Source organism: Eulemur rufifrons, chromosome 17 (assembly GCF_041146395.1).
Source record: "Eulemur rufifrons isolate Redbay chromosome 17, OSU_ERuf_1, whole genome shotgun sequence".
NCBI classification, from domain to species: domain Eukaryota; kingdom Metazoa; phylum Chordata; class Mammalia; order Primates; family Lemuridae; genus Eulemur; species Eulemur rufifrons.
In genome coordinates this window covers 26,463,458-26,487,465 of record NC_090999.1, presented here as the reverse complement: position 1 = coordinate 26,487,465, position 24,008 = coordinate 26,463,458, and the positions used below count along the sequence as shown (strand labels likewise).

General features: G+C 39.7%; 1 protein-coding gene across 1 annotated transcript in view; it reads left to right on the top strand.

The window, feature by feature from the left end:
• The first annotated feature begins 2,374 nt into the window (after window positions 1–2,374).
• The window catches only part of C9 (complement C9), a 47,051-nt gene continuing 25,417 nt past the window's right edge, over window positions 2,375–24,008 (top strand). Inside the window, exons 1-4 of the mRNA XM_069492032.1 lie at window positions 2,375–2,561; window positions 15,472–15,577; window positions 15,983–16,127; window positions 16,385–16,532. Coding sequence (XP_069348133.1) covers window positions 2,485–2,561; window positions 15,472–15,577; window positions 15,983–16,127; window positions 16,385–16,532 — 476 coding nt within the window. The 5' untranslated portion in view covers window positions 2,375–2,484. The remainder of the gene's footprint in view (window positions 2,562–15,471; window positions 15,578–15,982; window positions 16,128–16,384; window positions 16,533–24,008) is intronic.

Here is a 24,008-nt window from a genome sequence, read left to right as displayed (position 1 = left end):
TGGTCAAATTTCACTTTTGCCACTTCTATATATGTAGCCTTGGGTATATTTCTTTGAGCCTCAACTGCGAAACTAGACTAAAAGCTTCCCTTTCACAGAGTTGAGAGGATTCAATAAGGAATTTTATAGTAAAGTACTTTATAAGCAACATGACACAATTAACACAACAACAACAACAGTACTGATAGTGTGGCAGGAAAAGCCTGCGGTGTAGGACCAGACATAGCAAGTTCAAATTCCAGTTACTCACCCGGGATGGATGGTAGAGAAATGATGTAATCTCAGTGTATCTCAGTTTATTTAGCTATAAAATGGATTATTTTGAGGGTTCAATGGGATCATATATAGAGAGATGGCCTGGCACATTGTAGAGTTCAATAAACGTTGATCCATTCTTTTTTGGAAACCATTAAGTGTTATACAAATAAAAAATGTTATTTTCACTTCTCTAGTCTAATGCATCATGATGCTTCATTTTCTCCCAGATATACACAGAAATGTCAGCCCCATTTCAAAACGTATCAGATAAATGATAGATGTTAAGGGCAAGGAAGAGTTAAAGGCACTAATGTAAGGCACATTGTATTATTTATATACATTATAAATATATTACTAATATATTATATATTACTAATATATAATATATAATTAATATTATTATACTTTACTGCTTCCATTACTTTGCTACATTACATTTAGCCTGAACAACAGTGATAATATAAATACAACTGAGCAATTGAGAATAGCCTCCTATTCAAACCAGTCAGCTAAGAAATCCTCACTTCCCCCTCCCCCTTCCACTGAGTTAGTCTCCAAGGAGATAGGTGATTTTTCAACCTCTAGTCACATCTACTTATCAGGTACAGTTATCATAAAAACTAACCAATTAGCACCAAGCCTAGTTAGTATAAAGCTCATCCTCTTCTAACTGCTTTCACATCCTTATTTCCACAGGTATCCCAGCAGGGTTCAGAGAAACCACGTGAGAGTCCTCAACTTTGCTACATCACATCAACAGATTCCTGCTGATGCGGCCCCCCATCACTGGCTAAGACTCACAGAGAGTGTCCTTTGGGTGTAGACATTTATTTACACATCTACAAGTGTGTGACATCTACTCAAATCATCTCATTGCATGGCAAATCTGCATGCCCTGCACGCTGACCATGTCACATGTCTCCATAGCAAGCTCAGGAACAGGTGAGATTAATCCCATTAAAGACCTCAAGCTCTCTGCATTAAAAGGACAGGGACCAATAAAGGGGGTGAAGGTAGATAACTTCTACCCCAGGTGGTACCATCTGTGGAAAAGGTAAGGCCGCACCGGAGAAACTAGCTGTATATTCTGTTTCCCCATCATCCCACCCCCTGTCTGATCTGTCTTTGTATATTTTAATGTTTGAAATTTGCCTATATGTAATAATAATACTTAGGAAAGCCCCTTAAAAACTGTGTTGGAAGATTTTTTTTTTAAATCACTGATATATTGCCTATGAGATTCCATCTGATGTCTTTCTTCACAAGGTGGCCATTCTCCATCTCAGCGTTGGCCACACATTAGAATGACCTGAGAAGCTTTTAAAATCCCGGATGCAGGGTCTCATCCTAGGCCAATTAATGTAGAGTCGGTGGGCACTGGGCAGGTATCACTATCATTTTCAAGGGTCCCCAGGTCATTCTATCGGGCAACCAGTGCTGTAAGAGTGGCTGCAACATCCACATTCTCCACTGCTCCCAAAACACATTACTCTTCCCACAAATGCTGGTGAGCATGAAAATGTGAGGGGGAAATTCTTTTTTCTGTCTTGCTGATGTGTGTGATTCTGAGATAAGGAGATCATATTCTATTGGAGACTACTGTTAATGCCTACGGGAGTTTATAACTCCTTTTTCCAAATTCTCCACTATGCCTATAAAGAAAGCCAGGTCTATAAATGCATTTTATGTTTTATCTAGCCCATGTGGAAATAACCCACATAGCTCATTTTCAGACTGAAAAAAAAAAAAGTTGGACCATCTATGTCTGTGCTTTCCTTTCCGTTAAAAGCAGTTCTTTACTAATTTTGAGTTTATGCCTCCTTGAGAATCATCCACAGGTTTTTTGTTGTTTCCCGCCTCCTCCCCACCCCAAATTACAGACTCCCTCATCCTCCCTCCCAGAGTCCTTCAAGATGAGAACTGCTGCGGGGGGGCAGGGGGGGTGTTGTTTGTTTTTGTTTTTACACAGCACTGCAGCTAATCTTAGCCACTCTAGCATCCACAGACTCATTGCCTACGTGTACTTGTCAATATGAGAAAACAGGAGGCCAAGAATTACAAAATGACTCTCCTTCGGTTGGACTTCCGTACCCAGGCAGCCCAAATGAACAAAATCCCTGACCACAGACAAACAATAATTGTTCCCTGTCCTCTGGCCCTTTGCAAATAAATGCCTTACAGGACCTGCCAGGCCACCTCACTTGGAGCTGCCCAGCAAGGAACAGCATGACAGCGGGCTGGGGCTTTGCCTTTGCAATCTGCATTTTAGAAATAAGTGTACTCACTGCAGATCCTACTCTCAGGTGAGTCTGTTTGCCTCTGGAATTTCATTGTGGATTGGTATTTCAAGATCTATTTCTTAGCAGCAAAGTCGGTAAAAGTGTTAACATACATTGCGATATATAGAGCCTCAGAATGAAACTTTGAAAAGAGGTCAGAAAATACATAGGGTAAAGTTTTGCAAATTTTCTTTGGAGACCTGCTGCTGTTTCTGGGGATTTCATTTAAACAAGGCATTCAGATGTTAAGGTTGAGATATTCTTTAAATACTCGGGATTATGAAATAAAGCTGGTTTTCACCAGTATATGATAAACCTAGGTTTATCAATGCCTAATGTCTGAGATGTTTAAAATTAAGGAAATTAATATTTCTCTCAGTCTGCCTCAATGTCTAACACTTTTAACTGTTGGATACATCTCCCCTTTGTCTCTATGTTAGGCAAATGTTAACCACTTTGCTTCTCTTCCTTGACATTCCAAGTTGTGTCCAGAGGCACATATTTTGTTTAGGGTTATTTGGGTCTTAGGGTTGTATTTCTCCCATTCAAGAAGAATCACTATGATGCAGGCCTGTTGGTCATTCTTCCTGCAAAGACAGTTTTTCTCTGATCCTAATTGGGATCACAAAGCCCATGCCAAGCCCATCCAGGAAATAAATCACCCAGACAATAAGTGCTTAATGAACATCTACACTCTACCTAGAAACGCTGGAGGTTGGAGTCACATAAGGCATCCTTCCTTCCATCTTGGAGTCATGGGAGAAGACACTAACCTGTATGATCCAATACAGTATGATCCATTCCGGCGACAGTATTGAAATATTACTGACTTCAACAGTATAATCGGAGGGAAATGTCTGCCCAAACACTTCCTCTGCCCAGACATAACTATGCCCTCATCAAATTCCTCTTTGGTCACTTGACTCTTGGTTTAACCAAATTCTGTTTTGGACTCTGTCCATCTCCAGCACATCTTTGCTTGTCTCTCAGCTGCAGGTGGAGGCCGCCATTCAGCCTGGGCTCCGCTCACCACAAGGTTTGTTCGCAGGGACGCATCTTCCAGGAGGGGCCCCATAAAGGTGCCACACAGATCAGCACAGGCCCTGCGTCACATGCTCAGTCAGCCCTTCCTTCATCCCATCACCTCCTTTTTCTGTGTTATCTAAAAAGAATTGTGCCATTCGGAAAATATTTGTTTAGTAGGCATCTGGGTACAAAAGGGATTTGGAAAGGCACTTACTGCAAGTTGCTTTAGCCCTCGAACTTCACCTGACCCCTTCTTAAATTAAAAAATAATAATAATAATAATTTAAACAACCCACATTCCTAGATTGTGGCTCCTGCTGATTAAAAATGAGCGGCTGTGGGGAAGGCTTCAGTTGCTTTGAAGTTTGTACCCCCTGGGTGCTGGCCACACTCAGCTGTTTCAGGGAAGACCGGAAAGCCCCTCAGCTGGCCCCTGGCTCAGAGCAGCTGCGCGGCAGAGTTTGCTTTGGCTCCACGGGCTCCCACCGCCCCGCCTCAGGGTCACCCTGCTCCGAACACTCCGTGCTCTGCCCTTTGACAGAGGGCTGAGGTCAAAGCAGAGTGTTCAGAGACTTCTGTCATGAAATGACGCAAATAATTTGCTTGAATAATAGCTAACTGAAATTTGCAAATGATTTTTAAAAGCATAAATTTGATTAGAATGGAGAGTTCCTCTCCAGTTAGACTTCCTGAGCTCAAGCCAAGGTGCCACTGCTTGCTAACCGTGTCAGTCTGGGCAAGGTGCTCGGCCTCTCTGCACCTTAGTCCTCTCATCTGTAAGATGTTGATTGTATTCATCTTCCAGGGCTGCGGTAACGAAGTACCACAAACAGGGCGGCTTCAAACAACAGAAATGTATTGTCTCACAGTTGCAGAGGCTACAAGTGCAAAGTCAAGGTGTCAGCAGGGCCATGCTCCTTCAGAGACTCTGGGGAGGATCCTTCCTAGTGGTGGCCGGCAATCCTTGGCATCTCTTGGCTTGCAGCTATGTTATTCCAATCTCTGTCTCTGTCTTCACATCATCTTCCCTTTCTGTATGTCTTTTTTATAAAAATTTCCCCTTTTTCTAAGGACACCAGTCATATTGGATTAAGGCCCATCCTAATGACTTCATTTCAACTTGGTTATCTCTATAAAGACCCTATTTCCAAATAAAGGTCACATTTTTATTTGGGAGTAGGACTTAGGATTTCAACAGATCTTTTGAAGGAGGGGGAGACAAACACAATTCAACCCATAACAGTGATAATGAAAGCATCTATCTGATAAGATTTTTGTGAACATGAAATTGTTATACATGTAATTTACTTTCAACATTTGTGCCTGGTACATCATAAGACTTCAATGACTGTCAGGGATTGTTTGTTTGCTTGCTTGTTTTTAAATAATAACCTTGCTGTTGCTTTCACTTTGATATGCTTTCTTGTTTAGGAGAGGAAAGGCTGGAGTTATAGCTGGCCTTCAGGGACCACATGGCTGCAGACATTTCATCTTACTGGTCAACTGTTGGTGATTGCTCTTTTTTTTATTTCAGGATATTAAGGGGGTACAAATGTTTTGGTTACATGGCTTGCTTTTGTACTGCTTGAGTCAAAGTTAGAAGAGTGCCCATCACCCAGATAGTGTACACTGTACACATTAGGTGTGATTTCACCCTTCCCCTCCTCCCTCTCCCACCGGAGATTTCTAACTATCATTTTTAAACAAAGATTAGTGTGCCCATGAAAATTGCCATGAGTGGACCATCATCTCTTGTGTTTCTCAAGGGAGAACAGAAATGTTAAAAACCACTGCGAGAGCAGAAAAAAAAAGCTCAGAGCATAGCTCCTGGAGCCAGGCGGCTGGAACCAGATTCCAGGCTCCACAATTTATTAGCTATATGCCCTATGCAAATTTCTTAACTTTTCTAAACCTGTTCCTCACCTGCAAAATGGGAATAATAATGTGACCTGCTGTGAGGAATACCTGAGATAATAAATACAGTGAGCTCACCAGTGTCAGGCAAACATTAAGAGCTCTGTGAGTGTAGCTATCATCATTTTTTTCTTTTTACTCTGTAAATAATAAAATATTCACATGGTTCAAAGATCAAAAAATATAACAAGGCATACATTGAGAAGTCTTGTTTCTCTACTCATAACTTTTCATGAGATCTGTGTTATGATATGTAAAGTACTTAATATACATACTACCTTGTCATTTGCTTTTTTCCCTTCTTTTTACTTTATATTATATCCCAGAGATCATGTATCCATCTGAGGAAGCTTCCTCATTCTCCTCATAGCTGATTAATTTTTCATTGTGTGAATAAACAGCCGAGGCAACCTGTCTCTTATCGATGAACATTTAGGTTGTTTCCAATCTCATATACTAGAAACAATGTTGCAATGAATAACCTTATTTGTATATCATTTTGTAATTGCACTGGTATACCTGAGTATTCATTCCCAGAAGTGATATAAGTGGGTCAAAAGATAATCACCTTGGTGACTTTGCTAATATGGCCCTATTTGTAATATTTTGCACTTTCACCATCAGGGTCTGAGAGTGCTTGTGTCCCACGGTCTTGCTAATAGGAGCTATAGGCCAACTTTTTGATATTTGTCAATCTCATGGGTGAAAAAATGGTATCTTGGCACAGTTTTAATTTGCCTTTCTCTTGTTGAGTCAGGTTGCACATTTTTTCATACATTTAAAGGCCATAGGTATGTTTCTCTTTGTAAACTGTCCATATCCTCTGTCCTTTCTTCTATTGAGTCTCTTGTCTTTCTCTAGAGATTTCTGTGATCACTTTATAAATCAGTCCTTTGTCTCTGCTATGAATTTTAGGTATTTTCCCAGTTTGTCATTTTTCCTTTGACTTTATATGTGGTGTGTTTTAGTTGAGTTATAATTTTCATATTTAATTTATTCTTCACTTTTCAAATAGCTGGGAAGGAGTACCAGACTGGGAATTAGAAGCTGCTGTGTAACATGAGGAAACCTCCTTACCTTCTCTGTGGCTCAATTCCTCTTCTTTAAAGTGTGATAACAACAGTGGTAGATGTTTCAGGGCTGATCTAGGGCTATCTAAGTGAGAAAATGAATATAAAAGCCTTAAAGGAGGAGTTCCTGACTCAACTAAGCACTCATAAATGTTAGCAATTATCACTTAATTTAATTTAGTTAAATTTATCTCAACAATCTGGAAAAACACCCAAACATCCATTAATAGAAAAGTTGGGCCCAACAAACTGAAGATATCCAAAATGTCAGTTATTCCTCCTACTTTGGTTATATTCACCAGTGCTTTTCATTTCCACATTCAATATGAGTTAATAAAGCATTTATTTATCAACTACTGTTGCCCAAATATGGTCATTTGTTTATTCATCCATTTAATACTGCAAATAGTTACCAAGTCTGCAGCATGGGCCAGACGTTGTGTCAGGAGCTGCAGTAAATTTTGAACACGTTGCTGAGGGTCCCTGCCTGTCCTCAATGGACTTACAGTCTAGTGAGGAGTGCCAACAAGGAAGCGGCAATTGCAACTCAGCCAAGTATTCTGAGTGATGCTAAGGGAGATATGCTCCTTTGAGGCCACCAGTCCACTTGTATACTGGCTTCCTGGGCACTGGCCTAACCGAGGACTTTGCTCCTTTAATTCTGACCCTTCTCTCTTGCATCATCGATATTTCTCTTTGTATCAAATTACTCCATCAGCATAGAGACCTGTAACATTCCCTTTAAATGTTGGCACAGTCCTCTACATTACTCTAGATACTCCCTCGCATCCAGTCTCATGGTGTCAAATACCACTTACATTCCCACAACTCCCACATCTGCGTCTGCTGTGCAGATCCCTTCCATGAGTCCAATCTCCTGCTTATTCAACATCTCTTTCTGAAATTCTAATAGGCAACCCAAACTTAACATGTCCAAAACATACCTATTGATTTCTCTACCCATCCCTACCCACCCTGCACCACTACTCACCAAGTTACTCATGTAAAAACCTGGGAATCAGACTTGACTCCTCTATTTGTTCCATTCCCACATGTAACCCAACAGTGAGTCCTGCTGGTACTATCTTTAAGACATATGCCAAATCTGACCACCTCTCACTGTCTCCGTGGGGACTCCTTAAGCCCAAATCACTATCATTTCTTGCCTACATCCATTCTTGTCCACTCCCCAATAGTGAATTCTCCACCCAGCAACAAGAGAAATTTTTGGAAAACACAAATATGAATGTTACTTCTGCTCTCAAACTCCTCTAAGAATTCCCAGCAAGCTCAGAATCAAATCCAAAACTCTAGTCCAGGCCTACAGAGTGGAGTCACATCCTTCCCCTTTCTCCAGGTGCATTTGCACTCTCTTTTTTGCTCATTCTGCTCTAACATCATACTTGCTCGGGGCTGATCTGAGCCACTTTCAGGGCCTTTGCATTTATTTTACCCTCAGCCTGGAATACTTTTTCCAGGCCCCCACATAGCTTCCTCTCTGAATTCATTCAGGTACCTAATCAAATATCACTTCCTGTACTATGCAGTTTTTGTTGTATAACATATTCCAAAACAGTATCTTCAAACAAGAGCAATTATTTCTTTTGCTCATGAATCCGAAGGTAACCTGGGCTCAGTTCAGTCATTCTTGGTTGTAGTCAGATGGTGGTTGGAGCTGGGGTCATCTTGACTGATGACTTCCTCACTCACATATCTATCATCTGAGCTGAAAAAACTCAAACAGCTGGGGATCTGGAGAATGGACTGAGGGTAAGTGGCTTCATACCTAGTGGTGAAAGGCTCCCAGAACAAATGTCTTTAGATAAATTCATAGACCTTGCATGGCCTCTGTAATCTAGCCTTAAAAGTCATGCAGTGTTGCTTCCTCTGCATTGCCTTCATCAAGGCAGTCACAAAGGCCAAACCAGCTTTAAGATAAGGGTACACAGACTTTACTTTTGATAGGAGAAGTGTCAAAGAATTTGTGGACACATTCTTAAAGCACCACACCTCCTCCGAGAGGATTCTCTCACTACCCTCCCTCCCAACTCCGGCCCTAGAGCACTCTCTATCCTCTTACTCTGCTTAGTTTTCCTTCGTAACTCCTATGTATTAACTGATATTGCATGTTATCTTTTTTGGAATATTTGTTTATTGTATCTCACCCAGTAGAATGTAGGCCCCATGATGGCAAGGAAGTTGTCTGTCCTGCAGCCCCAGCCACTAGAACAACTCCTGCCATGTAGCAGGTCCGCAGTAAAGGATGTCGCATGTTGGCTCATTGGGAGCACATAAGAGAATCTCTTAAATAAGACTTGAGAAAGGTCCTGAAAAAAATTAGTGTTGGACACTCTTGTTACATTATCTTTCCATCTCAATGAATTACATGAACTAAACAAACTGGCAGATCCATTGGTTCTAAATGTAGTCCTAATTAGCTTATATTTCTCCACTCAAAGGAGCCATGTTATCTTATTTATTGACAAAGATTCTTTAATACTTTCTTGCCTGGGCCCACCACAATGTCCTGGTGTGAGAGCTGCTGCTGAGGTTTTCTTTTTCTAAAGCTGAAAACTTCTCTTCATGGTGGGATGATGGGACCAGGTGTACATCAATGGCCCTTCGTTTAATGCATTTCTGACCCAGAGTTAGGCCTCCTTCCATGTTAACGTACATCGCTTTGATCTAGAAAGTGATTTTCAAGCTGAGACTGAAACACTTGGAGACACATTTTACTTGATAAACACATTTCATCTAAGAATCCAGAAAGTACTTTACAAATACTTCTTTACTCAGCCTAATAGCTCAACAGGGTGAAAGGCAGGTGGTGAGTGTTGTACATGTGCAGCCCTTGAGCTACAGAAGATTATCTGCTGAGTGAGTTAAAGGGGCTGTGGAGGGGGTGCTGGGCTCAGAGGTGAAAGACAGAAGGAGCTATTCAAGATCACGGATCTCCTTTCTTAATATTATTCAGCATCTTCCTTTCAGTAACATACTCATTTTGCATGACTTCTTATTCCTTCCTAATAATTTCCATGAGTTCTGCCTTTATTGTGTCTCCAGGGATCCAGTAACTGACCCAGTGAAGGCAAAACAATTAACAGGTGTTAAAACAATTTTCAGTTTACTTTTGCCTAATTTGACATCATTTAGGTATAAGCTTAAAATAGATCCAGACAAGAACCAGGTTGTCCAACTGATGTTCTCCACCTGAAGATGCTATATTTTAAAAAATGCTTGCATTCTTTTTAACTTACTGTCTCTCAAAATGTCTAAAAATCATGAGGCTATTATATGCAGAAATTGTTGAATAAGCTACAACCGCTTAGCTTATTTCAAAGATGATTTGTTAGGGAAAAACTGTACAGAACTTGGAGTGGAGAGATGTGGATTCTAAATCCAGTTTGCTACTAACTGTCCAACTTTGGATAAATAGTGTAATTCTCCATTTTTAGTTTCCCATATGTAAAACAGAACTAATAGTACTTAACAAATTTACCAGAGGGAGAATAAAGGTTTAAGAGAAAATGAACTTGGATAACTGTCTAGTAAAATTAATAGACAAATATAAGGTACTGCTTAATCAAAAAACATTTATGAGTGTTATGAGCTGAACTGTGTCCCCCCAAAGTTCGTATGTTGAAATGCTAACTCCCAATACCTGCTAACGTGACTGTATTTGCAGTTAGGGTTTTTAAAGAGGCAATTAAGGTAAAATGAGATCATTAGGGTGGGTCTTAATCCAATATGACTGGTATCCTTATAAGAAGTGAAAATTTGGACAGAGACATGAGGGAAGACCACACGAAAACATAGGGAGAAGACAGCCACCTATAAGCCAAGGAGTGAGACCTCAGGGGCCAATCCTGCCATACCTTGATTTCAGACCGTTAGACTCAGTAGTATGAGAAAATAAATTTCTGTTGTCTAAGCCACCCAGTCTGCAGTACTCTGTTATGGCAGCCCTAGCAAGCCAGTGCACTGAGCCCAACCACCAGAAGGATGTTTCATCCTGCTCCCAGGGCCAGGGTGTAATCTGTCAGGTCCTTCCTATGGGAATAGGTTGGGTCATTCAAGGAATGAATTCAAATCACAGTCCAGGAGGGCAATAAAAGATCAAAGGCAAAGATCTGATGAATTGTACTAAGTCCAAAGTGTGAGTCATGCCTTTAAAACAGAAAAAGAGTCCTTAAGTTAGAAGCTAAGGAGGAAGTGAATAAGTGTGCATACTGGCAACGTGGGGCCATTATTATTGCAAAGGATGCCAGAGAAATACCTATAGGCAACATCGGTGCCATTGGAACAGGGCCTAGTCACTGAGGTGCGGGGCAGATCCTAGATTTAGCCAACACAGGACTGTAACGCACTCTGGAGTATTTGCAGTGTGTTTTTCTCTCCATGCATGATCCTCCAGCCTGTACTAGATGCTCTGAAGCAGCATTCACTGAAGCTAGTCGGAGTGGCAGGCGAAGAAGATAAAGGTTTCTGGAACCAAGGAAGTACTATCTCTTGGAGAAATGCTGAAACAAAATGCTAACATGATCATCTAGTAAGTGGTAAATCCAAAAGAGATAAGCAGGAACAGATAATCCAGTTCAAGGCGACAGCACTAATACTGAAGACATCAGAGTATATTGGAAAGATCCACAGAGATGTTAATAGACAGAGCCTACAGCAATTCTTGAAACCAATGATAGCCCCGTTCAGTGACATTTTTAGGTCAATGATGGCCTCCGTCCTGGGTAATGACATAATGACCACCCCACAGCTACTGGAGATTTCCTGGATTTCTGCGGGATGTTGCCAAGCAGTGTTTTTCCATATTGTTTGAACATGAGAATCATCTGGGTAGCTTTTTCAAACCATTGATGCCTGGTGCAGGTCCTTAAGGAGTTTGATTTAATCAATTTGGAATGGAAACACAATTTTACGATTCCTATTTTTAGTATCTAAGGATTACGATATGCAATAAGTATTGAGACTCACTGCTATAGGGCATAAAGGTTTATCTGTTATTGCCTCTTAATGAGGCCTGTCAGTTCCAGATGAGGCTTTAGTTCTATGGAAACATTCTAGGAGAGAATTCCTCATCATGTGGTTTCAGCTATACACTTACACCCAGACTTCCAAAAATGCACGTTCTCTAGGAGTTTTGGGGCCTGTGTAATTGCACTTTTAGAAGATCGAAGATCACCAGGCCTCCCAATATTCTGGATAATGCAGGTAAGGATCAGGCTTACAAAAATGCTGTCTCCAGTCATGAAGCCTGCCTTAATGACAGGCAAGCCTTGCCCAAAAAACATGCGGGTGGTTCACCAGGAGATCATACCCTAGAGAAATACAGGCCTAGATCTGCCCCAAACCACATGACCAAGGACTTCCTTCCTCTTCTTTCATTTATTTATTCCCTTACTCATTAAAAAACACTTCCTGGGCACCTACTATTTTCCAAGTACTTAATATGCAAGCTGAACAAGATAGAAAAGTTCCCAAGCTCACTGGTACTTTGGGGTAGAATATAAACTCCATTAGTTCAGGGATCATGGTTTTTTTTGTTTTGTTTTGTTGTTTGAACACCATTGTGTCCTCCATTCTTAGCCAACAGTAGGCAATTAATGAATATTTTATGAGTGAATAAGCAAGTGAATAAATTAATTAATTAAACAAAATATGGAAACAAGATGCTCTAAGAGTATGTTTATGGAAAACTAAGTTATACTAGGAGGTTAAGGAAGGTTCTTAGAAAAAAAATGGATAGCCAAGATGAGATCAGTGTGGTGAATAGGGAATAATACAGTTAAAGGACTGAAGACATGGAAAAAAAGTGGCTTGTCTAAAAAATGTAAAGTTCAGCGTGGCTAGAGCATAGGTGGAGAAAAGTGAAGCTGGAAAATTTGGAAGAGGATAGGCCATACAGAGCTGTCTAGGCAATGTGTATTAGTTTCCTATTGCAGCTGTTACAAAAGACCACACACTTCATGGTTTAAAACACAAATTTATTATTTTACAGTTCTGGACATCTGAAACTCTAAATGGGTTTCACTGGGTTAAAATCAAGGTGCCAGCAGGACTGGATTTCTTTATAGAAGCTCTAGGGAAGAATCATTTCCTTGCTGTTCCCGGATTCTAGAGCTGCCTGCATTTCTTGGCTCACTGCCTCCTTCTTCCATCGTTAGAGTCAACAAGAGCAGGTGTAATCCCTTTTCATGCTTTGAATTTCTCCTGCCTCTTCTGTCTTCACATCTCTCTGACCCACTATTCTGTTTTTAAGAGCTCATGTGATTAGAATGGGCCCACCCAGATAATACAGGATTATCTCCCCCTTAATCACATTTGCAAAGTAGCACAGATTCCAGGGATTAGGACATCAACATCTTTAGGAGTCTTGGCCGGGCGCGGTGGCTCACGCCTGTAATCCTAGCACCCTGGGAGGCCGAGGCGGGTGGATCACTCGAGGTCAGGAGTTCGAGACCAGCCTGAGCAAGAGTGAGACCCCGTCTCTACTAAAAATAGAAAGAAATTATATGGACAACTAAAATATATATATACAAAAAATTAGCTGGGCATGGTGGCGCATGCCTGTAGTCCCAGCTACTCGGGAGGCTGAGGCAGGAGGATCGCTTGAGCCCAGGAGTTTGAGGTTGCTGTGAGCTAGGCTGAAGCCACGGCACTCACTCTAGCCCGGGCAACAGAGTGAGACTCTGTCTCAAAAAAAAAATAAATAAATAAATAAAAACATCTTTAGGAGTCTTTATTCTGTCTATTATATCATGTTAGAAAATTTGGACTTTACCACAAGAGTGATGGGAAGCTACTGAAAGATTTTCAGTAAAGGAATGGTAAGATCAAATTTGTATTTTTTTAAAGATCCCTCTGGATATTTTGTGGAAACTGGGTTAGAACGAACTTTTTGTAGTCATCTAGGGGAAATATAATGTTAGTGTAGACCAGAAAAACATCTAAAAGAGATGAAGAAGGATGGATGGATTTGAGAGTCACTTACAGGACTGTAAACAATAGGTTTTAGTGGTTGATTAGACGTTAGAGATGAGGCTGGGGGATGTAGGATGAGATGAGGAGCACCCAGGTCTTTGGCCAGGATGGCTGTATGAATGGAAGAGCCATTTACCAAGACAATAAATACATGGGAAGGGCAGCTTTGAGAGAAGAAGAAGAATGAATGAATGAATGAATTCATTTTGGGATAAAATGAGTTCAATGGGTCATGAAGACATCCAAGTGCAGATGTCCAATTGGGAACTGTATTTAAAAGTTTAAAATTCAAGAGAGATATCTGGACTGCAGATTTATCTCTAGATGTCATTAGCATAAACATGGAAATCTAAACTCTAGGAAAATGTAGAGAAGAAGAGAGATCCAAGGGCAGGACTTTGAGGGAAAAGGACTATCAGAGGAGGAGCTTGAGTAGAAGAGCAGAAAAACTAACTAGGCAGCGAAGAAAAAAGAAGTGAGAGAGTCTAGTGTCATTCAGTCCAAGGGAAGAGAGTATCATAAAGAGCAAGAATGGTCAATTGCATCAAATTCTGTGAAGAAGTCAGTAAAACAAGGACTGAAAGGGACCACTGAGCCATGTGGCAGTCATCCTTGACTTGGGCAAGAGAAGTGTTCATAGGGAGGGAGGGCTGAGAAGTGATTGGGCAGCTAAGAACAAGAGAACAGGGTACAAACTACATTTTTAAGAAACTTGGCTACAAAAAAGAAGAGAGAGTTTAGAGATAGCTAAAGGGGCATGTAGGGTTGAAGGAAGAGGTGAGACTTTTTTTTATCTTTTTTTGAATGATCTAACAATTCCTTTAAGAAATGTCATTGTAAAGAGCAGGAAGGAGATGGGAGTATCTGCAAGAAAATGTGAAGTCTGGGAGGGTGTTGTATTTGTTCATGCATTGGTCTGTTCGTGTTTAATGTCACAAACTTGAGCACATTACACTACAAATGGAAAGGAGCTGGTAGTGAGGGAGTGTTGAAAATGGAGGAGACATTCAATTGATCAGAGACCCCAAAAAGAGCTGAGGTCTAAGGCTTTTGTGGCAGGACTGGCCTCACCTAGCCATCCCTCTGGTGTAAGAGGCTTCACTACAAGAAGGATAGGTGCAGGTCAGAGAAACAGAGACAGGGAGTTTGTAGAATTCTTGTTTGGTGGCACCTGGTTTTTCTTGTGTTTTTTTTTTTTTTTTTTTCCTCCCTGTCATTTAATGAGATAATTACTCCATGTGGTGTTGCAACCAGAAGAGATCCAAATGGTGAACAAAAAGAGAAAGAAAGTTCAAAGCTAGAAAAGCACTTCTGAGCATTGGGTCTGGGGGTGTGAGGGGAGGCCATAAGTGCCAAAATATATGATGTTAAAAGTCAGACAGATCAGGAATAAGTCCTGAAGTGGACGGTGAAACAGTAAAGTATCTAGTTTAGGACATACAGAATACCAGAGAGGGAAGCCTGATTTATGAGGTGTTTGCTACAGGAAAGCCAGGCTGGCTGGCTTAAATCTGCAAGAGAACCAGGCAACTCAAGGCTTTTCCAAACTCTCGGGGGATGAGAGTGGGAAGGCTACAAAAAAATGAAACGTGATTTCTAGCTTCAATGAGTTCATAATCTAATGGGAAGTATAAGATTAATCACTGTAAAACCTGTGGCAGGATGCCTTGTTAGTTTTCTTTGTCACCATTATTGTGTCATTGTTGTTAGATTAAAAGTTACATAACAATACAGTACAAGAACTGAATAAAAAGATGGCTTGAAAACACAAAACGGCATGCAATCAACTGTCAAATGAGAGATATAGTAAAAGGATAAGTATTAATAGTATGATTTGGAAGGAGGTAAAGTAAATAAACTGGTTTGTGGAGACTTCTTGAAAACAAACAAATATAATGATCATTATAAATTGATGTGTTCTATTCTCTTAGTTATAGTCAAGAGCCAATAGAAAGGAGTGGCCCTCCAGCACCTATAGACTGCAAAATGAGCCCCTGGAGTGAATGGTCGCAATGTGATCCTTGCCTCAGACAAATGGTAAGCACTTGGCTCCATTCCTCCAACCTCCAGATGGAAACTGTATTGCTGGCATCCACATGGAAATGACTAGGAGGCAAGGAGTCCCCAAAATTGAGTTCCAAACCCAGAAAGAGAGATTAACATATAAATGTATGTGATTAACCTTGCCAGGAAATCTGAATGTTGCACAGAAAATTAAATGAGTGTCATGAGAGCTGGTCTTCTGTATAAGAGATCACAAAAATCTAGAATGCAAAGTGTTACTTTAGGTTACATTCATAATTGCTTCTACCACTTCTATCTTAAAACCATTGACACATTTGGGTTTAGAGGGCTGCAGCGGTATAGGTGCAGCTTGAGATCATAATCTTTTTTTTTTTTTTGGCATCAGATATTCTAACCTTTCCAGCTGGTTTTGTGCAGTTTCGCTCCAGGAGCATTGAGGCATTTGGACAATTTAATGGGAAAAGCTGCATTGACTCTGTGGGAGACAGAAGACAGTGTGTGCCCACTGAGGCCTGTGATGACGTTGAGGACGACTGTGGAAATGAATTTAAATGTGGTACAGGTAATCTTTGTGTTCCAACTGCTCATTTCAGGTTTCTGTGTGCCCTCATGAATGAAAAGAAAAAGCATGCTTCTAGACACTCAGATTTCCGAGTGTGAAAAGTTCCCCAACAAGGGCCGTCTATGTATTCTGTACAAAAAAATCAAATGTGGTTTTCTGGTACCTCACCTCCAGCATTAAAGTGCATTGGATAACTTCAGAAAGAAAGAGAGAAAATTTAGCCTTAGACACACTGTCTTTCCCGATTTTGATTGCAGGCAGATGCATAAAGAGGCGACTTCTGTGTAATGGTGACAATGACTGTGGAGACTTTTCAGATGAGGATGATTGTGAAAGTGATCCCCGTCCCCCCTGCCGTGACAGAGTGGTAGAAGAGTCTGAGCTGGCGCGGACAGCAGGCTATGGGTCTGTATTTCACTTGAATTTTTCCAGATGAAGATGAGGGAAAACGACCTCCATCTTTCTCACTGTGATAAAACAGTAGAAGGGTTTGTACAAAGGGCACAACTGGTACAACATATGGATCTGTATTCTCTTTGAATTACATTTCAGCTTGAAGGAAGTGCAGAATAAGTATCTCATGATATGTATTCAAAGTGGACAAACTGCCTGGCCTCAGTAGAGGTCTGGAGAATGGACTAGATTATCAGAATGTTAGGTTATTGCTTCTCGGGTGGTAGGAAATAAAACCTCTCATTTATAAACCTCTGGGAGACCTACCATTGACAAGACATGTTAACATCTGGAATGAATTGCCCATAGTAGGTCTGGAAATTCTATTCAAATACTTGAGTTGCTGGAAGGCTGTCTTCCACTGGAACATCTCTTGGATCTGTACCCCATTATAAGTTCTCAGGAGGTTCTAGCATTCTGGAGTTGAGCAGGAGAATGGGATCAGAAGAGGCAGTTCTGATGCCAGAGGATGACAGTGTTGAGGGTCTGGTTCTCATTAGAGAGAGCTGACATTTCAGTCATTTTCTATATAAAACCTAGGGATTCTGGACAGGTGGCTGTGAGTTAAGAGGGGAAGTCTTAGAATTTAGAACTCAGGGTTATGCGGAATAGAGACTATATGCAGAGATCAGTGCTCCAGGAATTGGGAAAATGACATATTCCTGAGGTTCTGATCCATTTTGTTCTGTTCCATATAGTCAGAGGACAGACACTTCAGTGATATCGACTACATAGTCTTCATCAGTTGTTCTGAGCTGTTTTCTGTAAGGGTACCTTGGGAAGATTTGTTGGCAAATTGTCCCCCGAAAAGACACAGTCATTCTCCCAGTAGTATATTGACAGAGAGGGTATATGGCTCTATTTCATCACCTATAATGTAACGAGTTTCTTTATCCTCATGATCCCAGTGCCTGGTTCATAGTAGGTGCTCAATAAATGCTTGGTAGGTAGATAAATAGGTATATTAATTAATGAATGAAAATATAGTAATAGGTGCTTTCTAAAATACCATCAATTGGCATCAGGTAAGCCTGAAACTTGGTCCCTGAAAAGAAATTCAGGGACAGGGCTCCAGTCCTGGGAATGTGGATGGGGGGAGGAAAGAAGACAGAGGTGATGGTAAGAACAAGGCTGATGGAGGGATAAGATAGGGTTCTCAACCAGAGCTGATTTCCACCCCAGCGCACATTTGGCCATGTCTGGAGACCATTTCCATTGTTACATCTTAGAGGGGGCAGGAGTGGGGAGTGCTATTGGCATTTAGTGGGTGGAGGCCAGGGATGATGCTAAACACCCTACAATGCACAGGACACCCTGACCCAAAATGTCAGTAGTGCTGAAGTTGAGGAATTCTGCACCAACCTACCAGGCAGTTCCTAAGATAAGACCTCAATCAAGTTTAGCTAATACAGGAGATGTCTCCGCTCTCAGATCAAAATGAAACTTCCACTTCTTCAATCAAAGGAAGAAAAAATTCCAGGATGCCAAGAGTCAGGCACCAGATAAAACATTTCACATACCCTTTATTCACTTTATAAAATCTTGTCCAAGCAGCATTCGAATATTACCCACAGTGCCTTCGGCCCTTAGCCTAAAGGTAGGAATCTTGAATCAAATGGATGATCTCAGGCCCCAAGCTCAGCAGGCCCTCTTAGTAAATGGCAGTATATAGTATTGGGGTTTTCCAAAACCTCATAACCAGATCACTGCATGATCAAATGAGTACTGACTCTTTTTGCTGCTTTCCTTAGGGAGAGATTGTGAGTCCACAGTACAAGCCCATTACTACTTTATTTTGCTTTAGTTGGTATCCAAGAAACAGTTTTCTCCTTAATCTAAACAAAAAAGCTTGGCATATGTTATTTATTCTCACTCAATGCAAATTTATAGTTTGTCTTATAAGAAAAGAACATAGAAACTTTGGCCCACTTAGCTGAAAAACAATCACCCATAATCTATTGGTTTCCTTTGTTCAGGGAAAGGAAAAATTTGTTACGTAGCGTTTGCCAGGCAGTTTCATAATGAGGCGCTCCAGAGCTGGTCTAGGAATCCTTCAATACCTCCTGCTTTACCACGGCAGGGGTGGTGTTGGGCGACATCACAAGGCTGAGCTTTCACGGCTGAGTAAGGAAGTGGGGGGCCCAGCTCTGGGGAAAGGTCAGCTGCAGACATGGAAAATGAGGTAGGCCTGATAGAGTCAGTCAGTCCATCAACATTTTTTATTAAATTCCCCATTACCATGAGCAATAACCTATAACAAATCTAGTGTACATAAAATCTATTGTGCAAGCTTTCACTTGCACAATACTTTGAAGTTTTCAAAATCTTTTTCCACATTCTACCTCTATAGATTTTTATAATAATCCTGTGAGATTGTTAGGGGAGGTATTATATTTATTTTACAGGTAAGAACTGAGTGAAATACACAAGGCCATTTGGCAAATTAGTTTCCAGTAGAGTTAAAACCCAAGTTTCTCTGACTCATAAAACTATATTTTTCTGCCACGCCACCTTGCCCTCTCTTCCTTCCTACAACCCCCACTGCTACCCACAGCATTCTCCAACAACACTACAATACCCATAAATCAACACCTGAATTTCAAAGCAAAGCCGAAAAATGAAATTCCTTAAGTAGCTATTTATTATACAATTATTTGAATTAAGAATATAGAAGAGTGGTATAAATCAGGAATAATATTTAAGAAGACATTTCAAAACAACACACTTTGTTATTAATATATTTTTGATATTCTTCCATACCATTGGCATTACATATCTATTTCCTATAAATCTCTGTTATTCTTACATGGAGCTATGGACTATATATACTAAATAGAAATAATAGGAGTAAACACCCTAATCATAGCAACATGTTTATAAACCTCTTCTACACAATTCAGTCTGGAAAACCTCAGCAAATCCTGTCAACAGTCACATACAGTTAGATTCTTTTACATATGAAAGTCACAAGCACTTATGGTAATTAATTTATATTTTTTTCATCTGAAGGACTCTCTCATTCACATTCCTGTGCCAGGAAAATTCAGTTGTATCACATATGTTTCAGCCTCTTGTTTTGTAGGCATCTGAGATTTTCCAGAAGTGTTTAGGGAAATCCCCCAACCCATCTTGCATTCATTGAAGAAACATAAATCCAAACCAGCTGTAAATGATGTACAATATGCAAGGAATTATTTTTGTGATCTAAGCATAACACCACTTCTGTGAAGTGAGCTTTCTCTTCATTTCACCTAGTAAATTGGAACTGCCTGTGGTTCTAGATGCAGGTGTGAAAACAGGCATCTCTAAGTGCTGCCAAAGAACACATTTTTTAAAAAAAATTTCTCAGGTGATGACTTTTCATCCATGAGAAGTTTTCGTGTTTCTTGGCAGAAAAAAATTGGCTCATTCTAGACTAGACTGCCTGTCTCTATAGTAGTGAAACCAAGTCAAAAGTTTTTGAAACATTTTTTTCTCAGTTATACTTTCGACTGTGGACCAACTTCATTGTAACTTTCCAGATGGATCTAGCCAAACCGCCAATTTGCTGTTTTGTAAACAATAACCTCCAAACTAGGGTAATGCATAGTATGGGGTATACAAAAACTTTCCAAGGGCCGGGCGCGGTGGCTCACGCCTGTAATCCTAGCACTCTGGGAGGCCGAGGTGGGCGGATCGTTTGAGCTCAGGAGTTCGAGACCAGCCTGAGCAAGAGCGAGACCCCATCTCTACTAAAAATAGAAAGAAATTATATGGACAGCTAAAAATATATATAGAAAAAATTAGCCGGGCATGGTGGCACATGCCTGTAGTCCAGCTACTCGGGAGGCTGAGGCAGTAGGATCGCTTGAGCTCAGGAGTTTGAGGTTGCTGTGAGCTAGGCTAACGCCACGGCACTCACTCTAGCCGGGGCAACACAGTGAGACTCTGTCTCCAAAAAAAAAAAAAAAAAAACTTTCCAAGGAGAGGCAGGTACGTTTTAAGGTAATAGTTTCCTCAACTATTAATTATTTAGCTAATCTGTCTAATAGTAAATCCTCAACTTTCATAGGTACATTTTTTTAATAAAATTAATAAGCCCGATAACTGAACTACATTCAAGTTGTCAACCTCATTCTCCTCTTTGCATCCCATTTCATAATCATTTGTCTCTCACTTTCTGAGAACAGAGTATATATCTCACCCATCTCACATTTTACTATGGGGTGTAAAACCAAGAAACAACTCCAAATCTTGGTATTCAGTTGGACTCTAACACCTTGGAGGTTAAATAGTCTCCAGTTCTTTTTATCAACAACATTGAAAGATCTAATCAATTGTTAGATAATGGACTATAAGAATAATTCTTGATGAAAGACTGGTATGTGTTATCTTTTGGTATATAACTTGGAGAAAGATCAAAGAATTGTGTGACACTGTGGTAACAAAATTTCTCCTATTCTTATCTACTTATTAATGTGAATATAGTTTGTCAGCATTTACATCTATTAAAAAAAGTAGGAAAGAAATTGATACTGAACCTTGTCTCTTCTAGCACTAAGTAATATTCATCCATGCATGCAGAAACTAATCTATTAATTTAAGAAGAAACTCCATTCACTTCATTGAAATGGCTTTTCAATAAAATTTTACTTATGTTTATAAGTAAAATTTTAGTAATGATTTTAAAGTTTTTAATATACATATATACTAATAATAATGAAGAATTTTTTAATATTCAGACCCTATGGTCAAAGAACATTTATTATTTTATAATTTTAATTAATATCTCTTTTGCATAGAAAAGTATGACCAGGTAACAAGAAAAACTTTCAAGCATAAACTACATTACATTAGGTTAAAATTCTGTGGGGGAAATAAAATAGAAATATGGAATCAAGAATAAGAAGGGGACATAGAGTATTTAGGAAAATCTCTGCCCCTTCTGTTCAAATTTGCTGTGAACCTAAAACTGCTCTAAAAAGTAAAGCCTATTCAAAAAAAAAAAAAAAAGAAAAAAAGAAAAGGCATTCTATAAAATTTCCTACTGTTAGAGAAATATCATTGCTGTAGTACCCCCCCATCACTACAGCATTTATATTCATTGAATTTACTTTTTAAAGTGGCAAAATAATTATATTTTAGAGTATGAATATTTATAGCATTCTGGGGAATTATATTCTTTGCAACTAAACTTTAGATGAAAAATATTAAATGTCACACTAAAAATGTGCATGAAGGCATAGTTTATCAAAAGTCCTTTACAGGGCACCCAAGCAAAATATCTGAAGAATATTAACCAAAAACATGCCCTACACATTTCCATCCCCAGGCTCTGACCCACCCATTCCTCCTGCCCTTCTAGCTCCATCCCAATTCACTTACCCTTCAGAGGCCAAATTAAATCCTTCCTCTTCGAAAACTCTTTTAATGACCCTCCCATGGTGATCTCTTTCTCTTAAAGATTCAACTTGTATAGCACTTACACATACCACTCATTTGATACAAGTACTATGGTCCCTCAGTATCCAAGGGTGATTGGTTCCAGGACATCCTGCCAATATCAAAATGCTTGGATACTCAAGTACCTGATATAAAATGATGTAATATTTGCATATAACCTATGCACATCCTGCTATATACTTTAAATTCTCTCTAGATTACTTAAAATACCTAACACAATGGAAATACTATGTAAATGGTTGTTATACTGTATTATTTGGGGAATAATGACAAGGAAAGAAAGTTTTTACATGCTCAGTAAAGATGCAATTTTTTTCCAAATATTTTTGATCCACAGTTGGTTGAATCCACAGATACAGAACCCACAGATATGGAGGGCCGACTGTATGTTCTTCCTTGAACTGTTTTTTGAAATTAGTGATTGTATGTCCAACTCCCTAACTTGAACACAATTCTGAGAGCAGAGACTGTGTATTAATTATCTTAATATTACCCCTGTTAGTTACAAACACTATACAATACATAGATATAGTAGTCACCTAAGAGCTAATCATCAATATAAACAAAGGTTATTTTCATTGTTCACTGAAAGTAAAGAGGTACAGGGTCTCTGTTAATGCAAATACACTGTAGGACAGAGTTCACTGTCAAATAAAGAAGATATAGTTGAGGTTTTATTTAAAAAGCAAACACAGATCATTTGTTTCCAACGTTGCATGTCTTTGAGGTTGGAGCAGTTGCATCAAAACCTTAGTGATACCAACGTAAGTATTTATTGCTCATAAGACTGGGCTTGACTGGCAGTTCTGCCTCAAACTGCAGCGGCTGGGGTGGTTCTGCTTCCCACTGAGGTTTGGGAATAAGCTGGAGTTACTGGGGTAGTCAGGCCAAAGGGGCAGCAACTACCCATCAGAAGCCCTTTGCAAGGCAATGGCACAAATACAAGAAAGCATAAAGAACCACAAGATCTCTTTATGTCCAGCCTCTGAACTGCCCCACTGTCACTCTCAGCCATGTGTCATTGGCCAAAGCAAGTCATGTGGCCAACCACAAAGTGAGTGGGAGAGAAGAGCACTTTGCCCACGATGAGGCCATGCCAGGAATGTATTAATATAATAGATGCAAGGATAGGTGTTGAACTGAGAACAAAATTTTCATCTTCCATGAGGAATAAGATGCTTAAGAAAGTAAGCCAAATATGTAACATTTCTTTTTTTCTCATATTCAAATTAATAGGCATAATTTTGGTCCTATATTAGAATTTTTGGGTCATAGCATTTTTCATGAAAGGTACTTTTGGTGAGATAGGCAGTGAGAGAAGATTAATTTTATCTATACATCAACCGTGAGAAAGGTATTTGTATATCAATTCCTTAACTTGTCTTCTATTAAAGTCAAACTCCTGTGTTCATTTTCTTTGCAGATTTAAAGTTTATTAAAAATATGCTATTTACATAAAGATGTTGTTTTTAACCCACTGACAATAAGATACCCTTTCAATTATTTTTCTTGCATTAGCAATGGGTTTATGGTAAGCCATCCACACTCTGACAAATTGCTCTTGAAACCAACACCCAGATTTGTAATCCAGTTCACTGGAGTTACGAATGTGGTCTAGAGCAATGGAAGAGTTCACGCTTTTGTGCCAAGGTAAGTTATAGGCTTGAGGATCACACCTTCATTTTGGCCTCCCTGACTTGGGGCCATTTATTCCAGATACAGCCTAGACAGCAAAGACTGTGTCAGCCCGATTAACAAAGGTATACTTCACAAAGAACTAAGTGCTTCTTGTTCATATATTGTTTTAAGCCTACAAATCAAACTTAACCTTTTTCAAGCTAAATAAGATTTCTATTTATGAATTTAAGCTTGCCAAATAAAAATATTTTGCTGTGGGAAAAAGTAGAACTTTTGAGAATGCCTCACCAGGATGCTGAAATTTTTGTGTTCATATTGGAAAGTATAATAGGAATAATATAAGTCTGG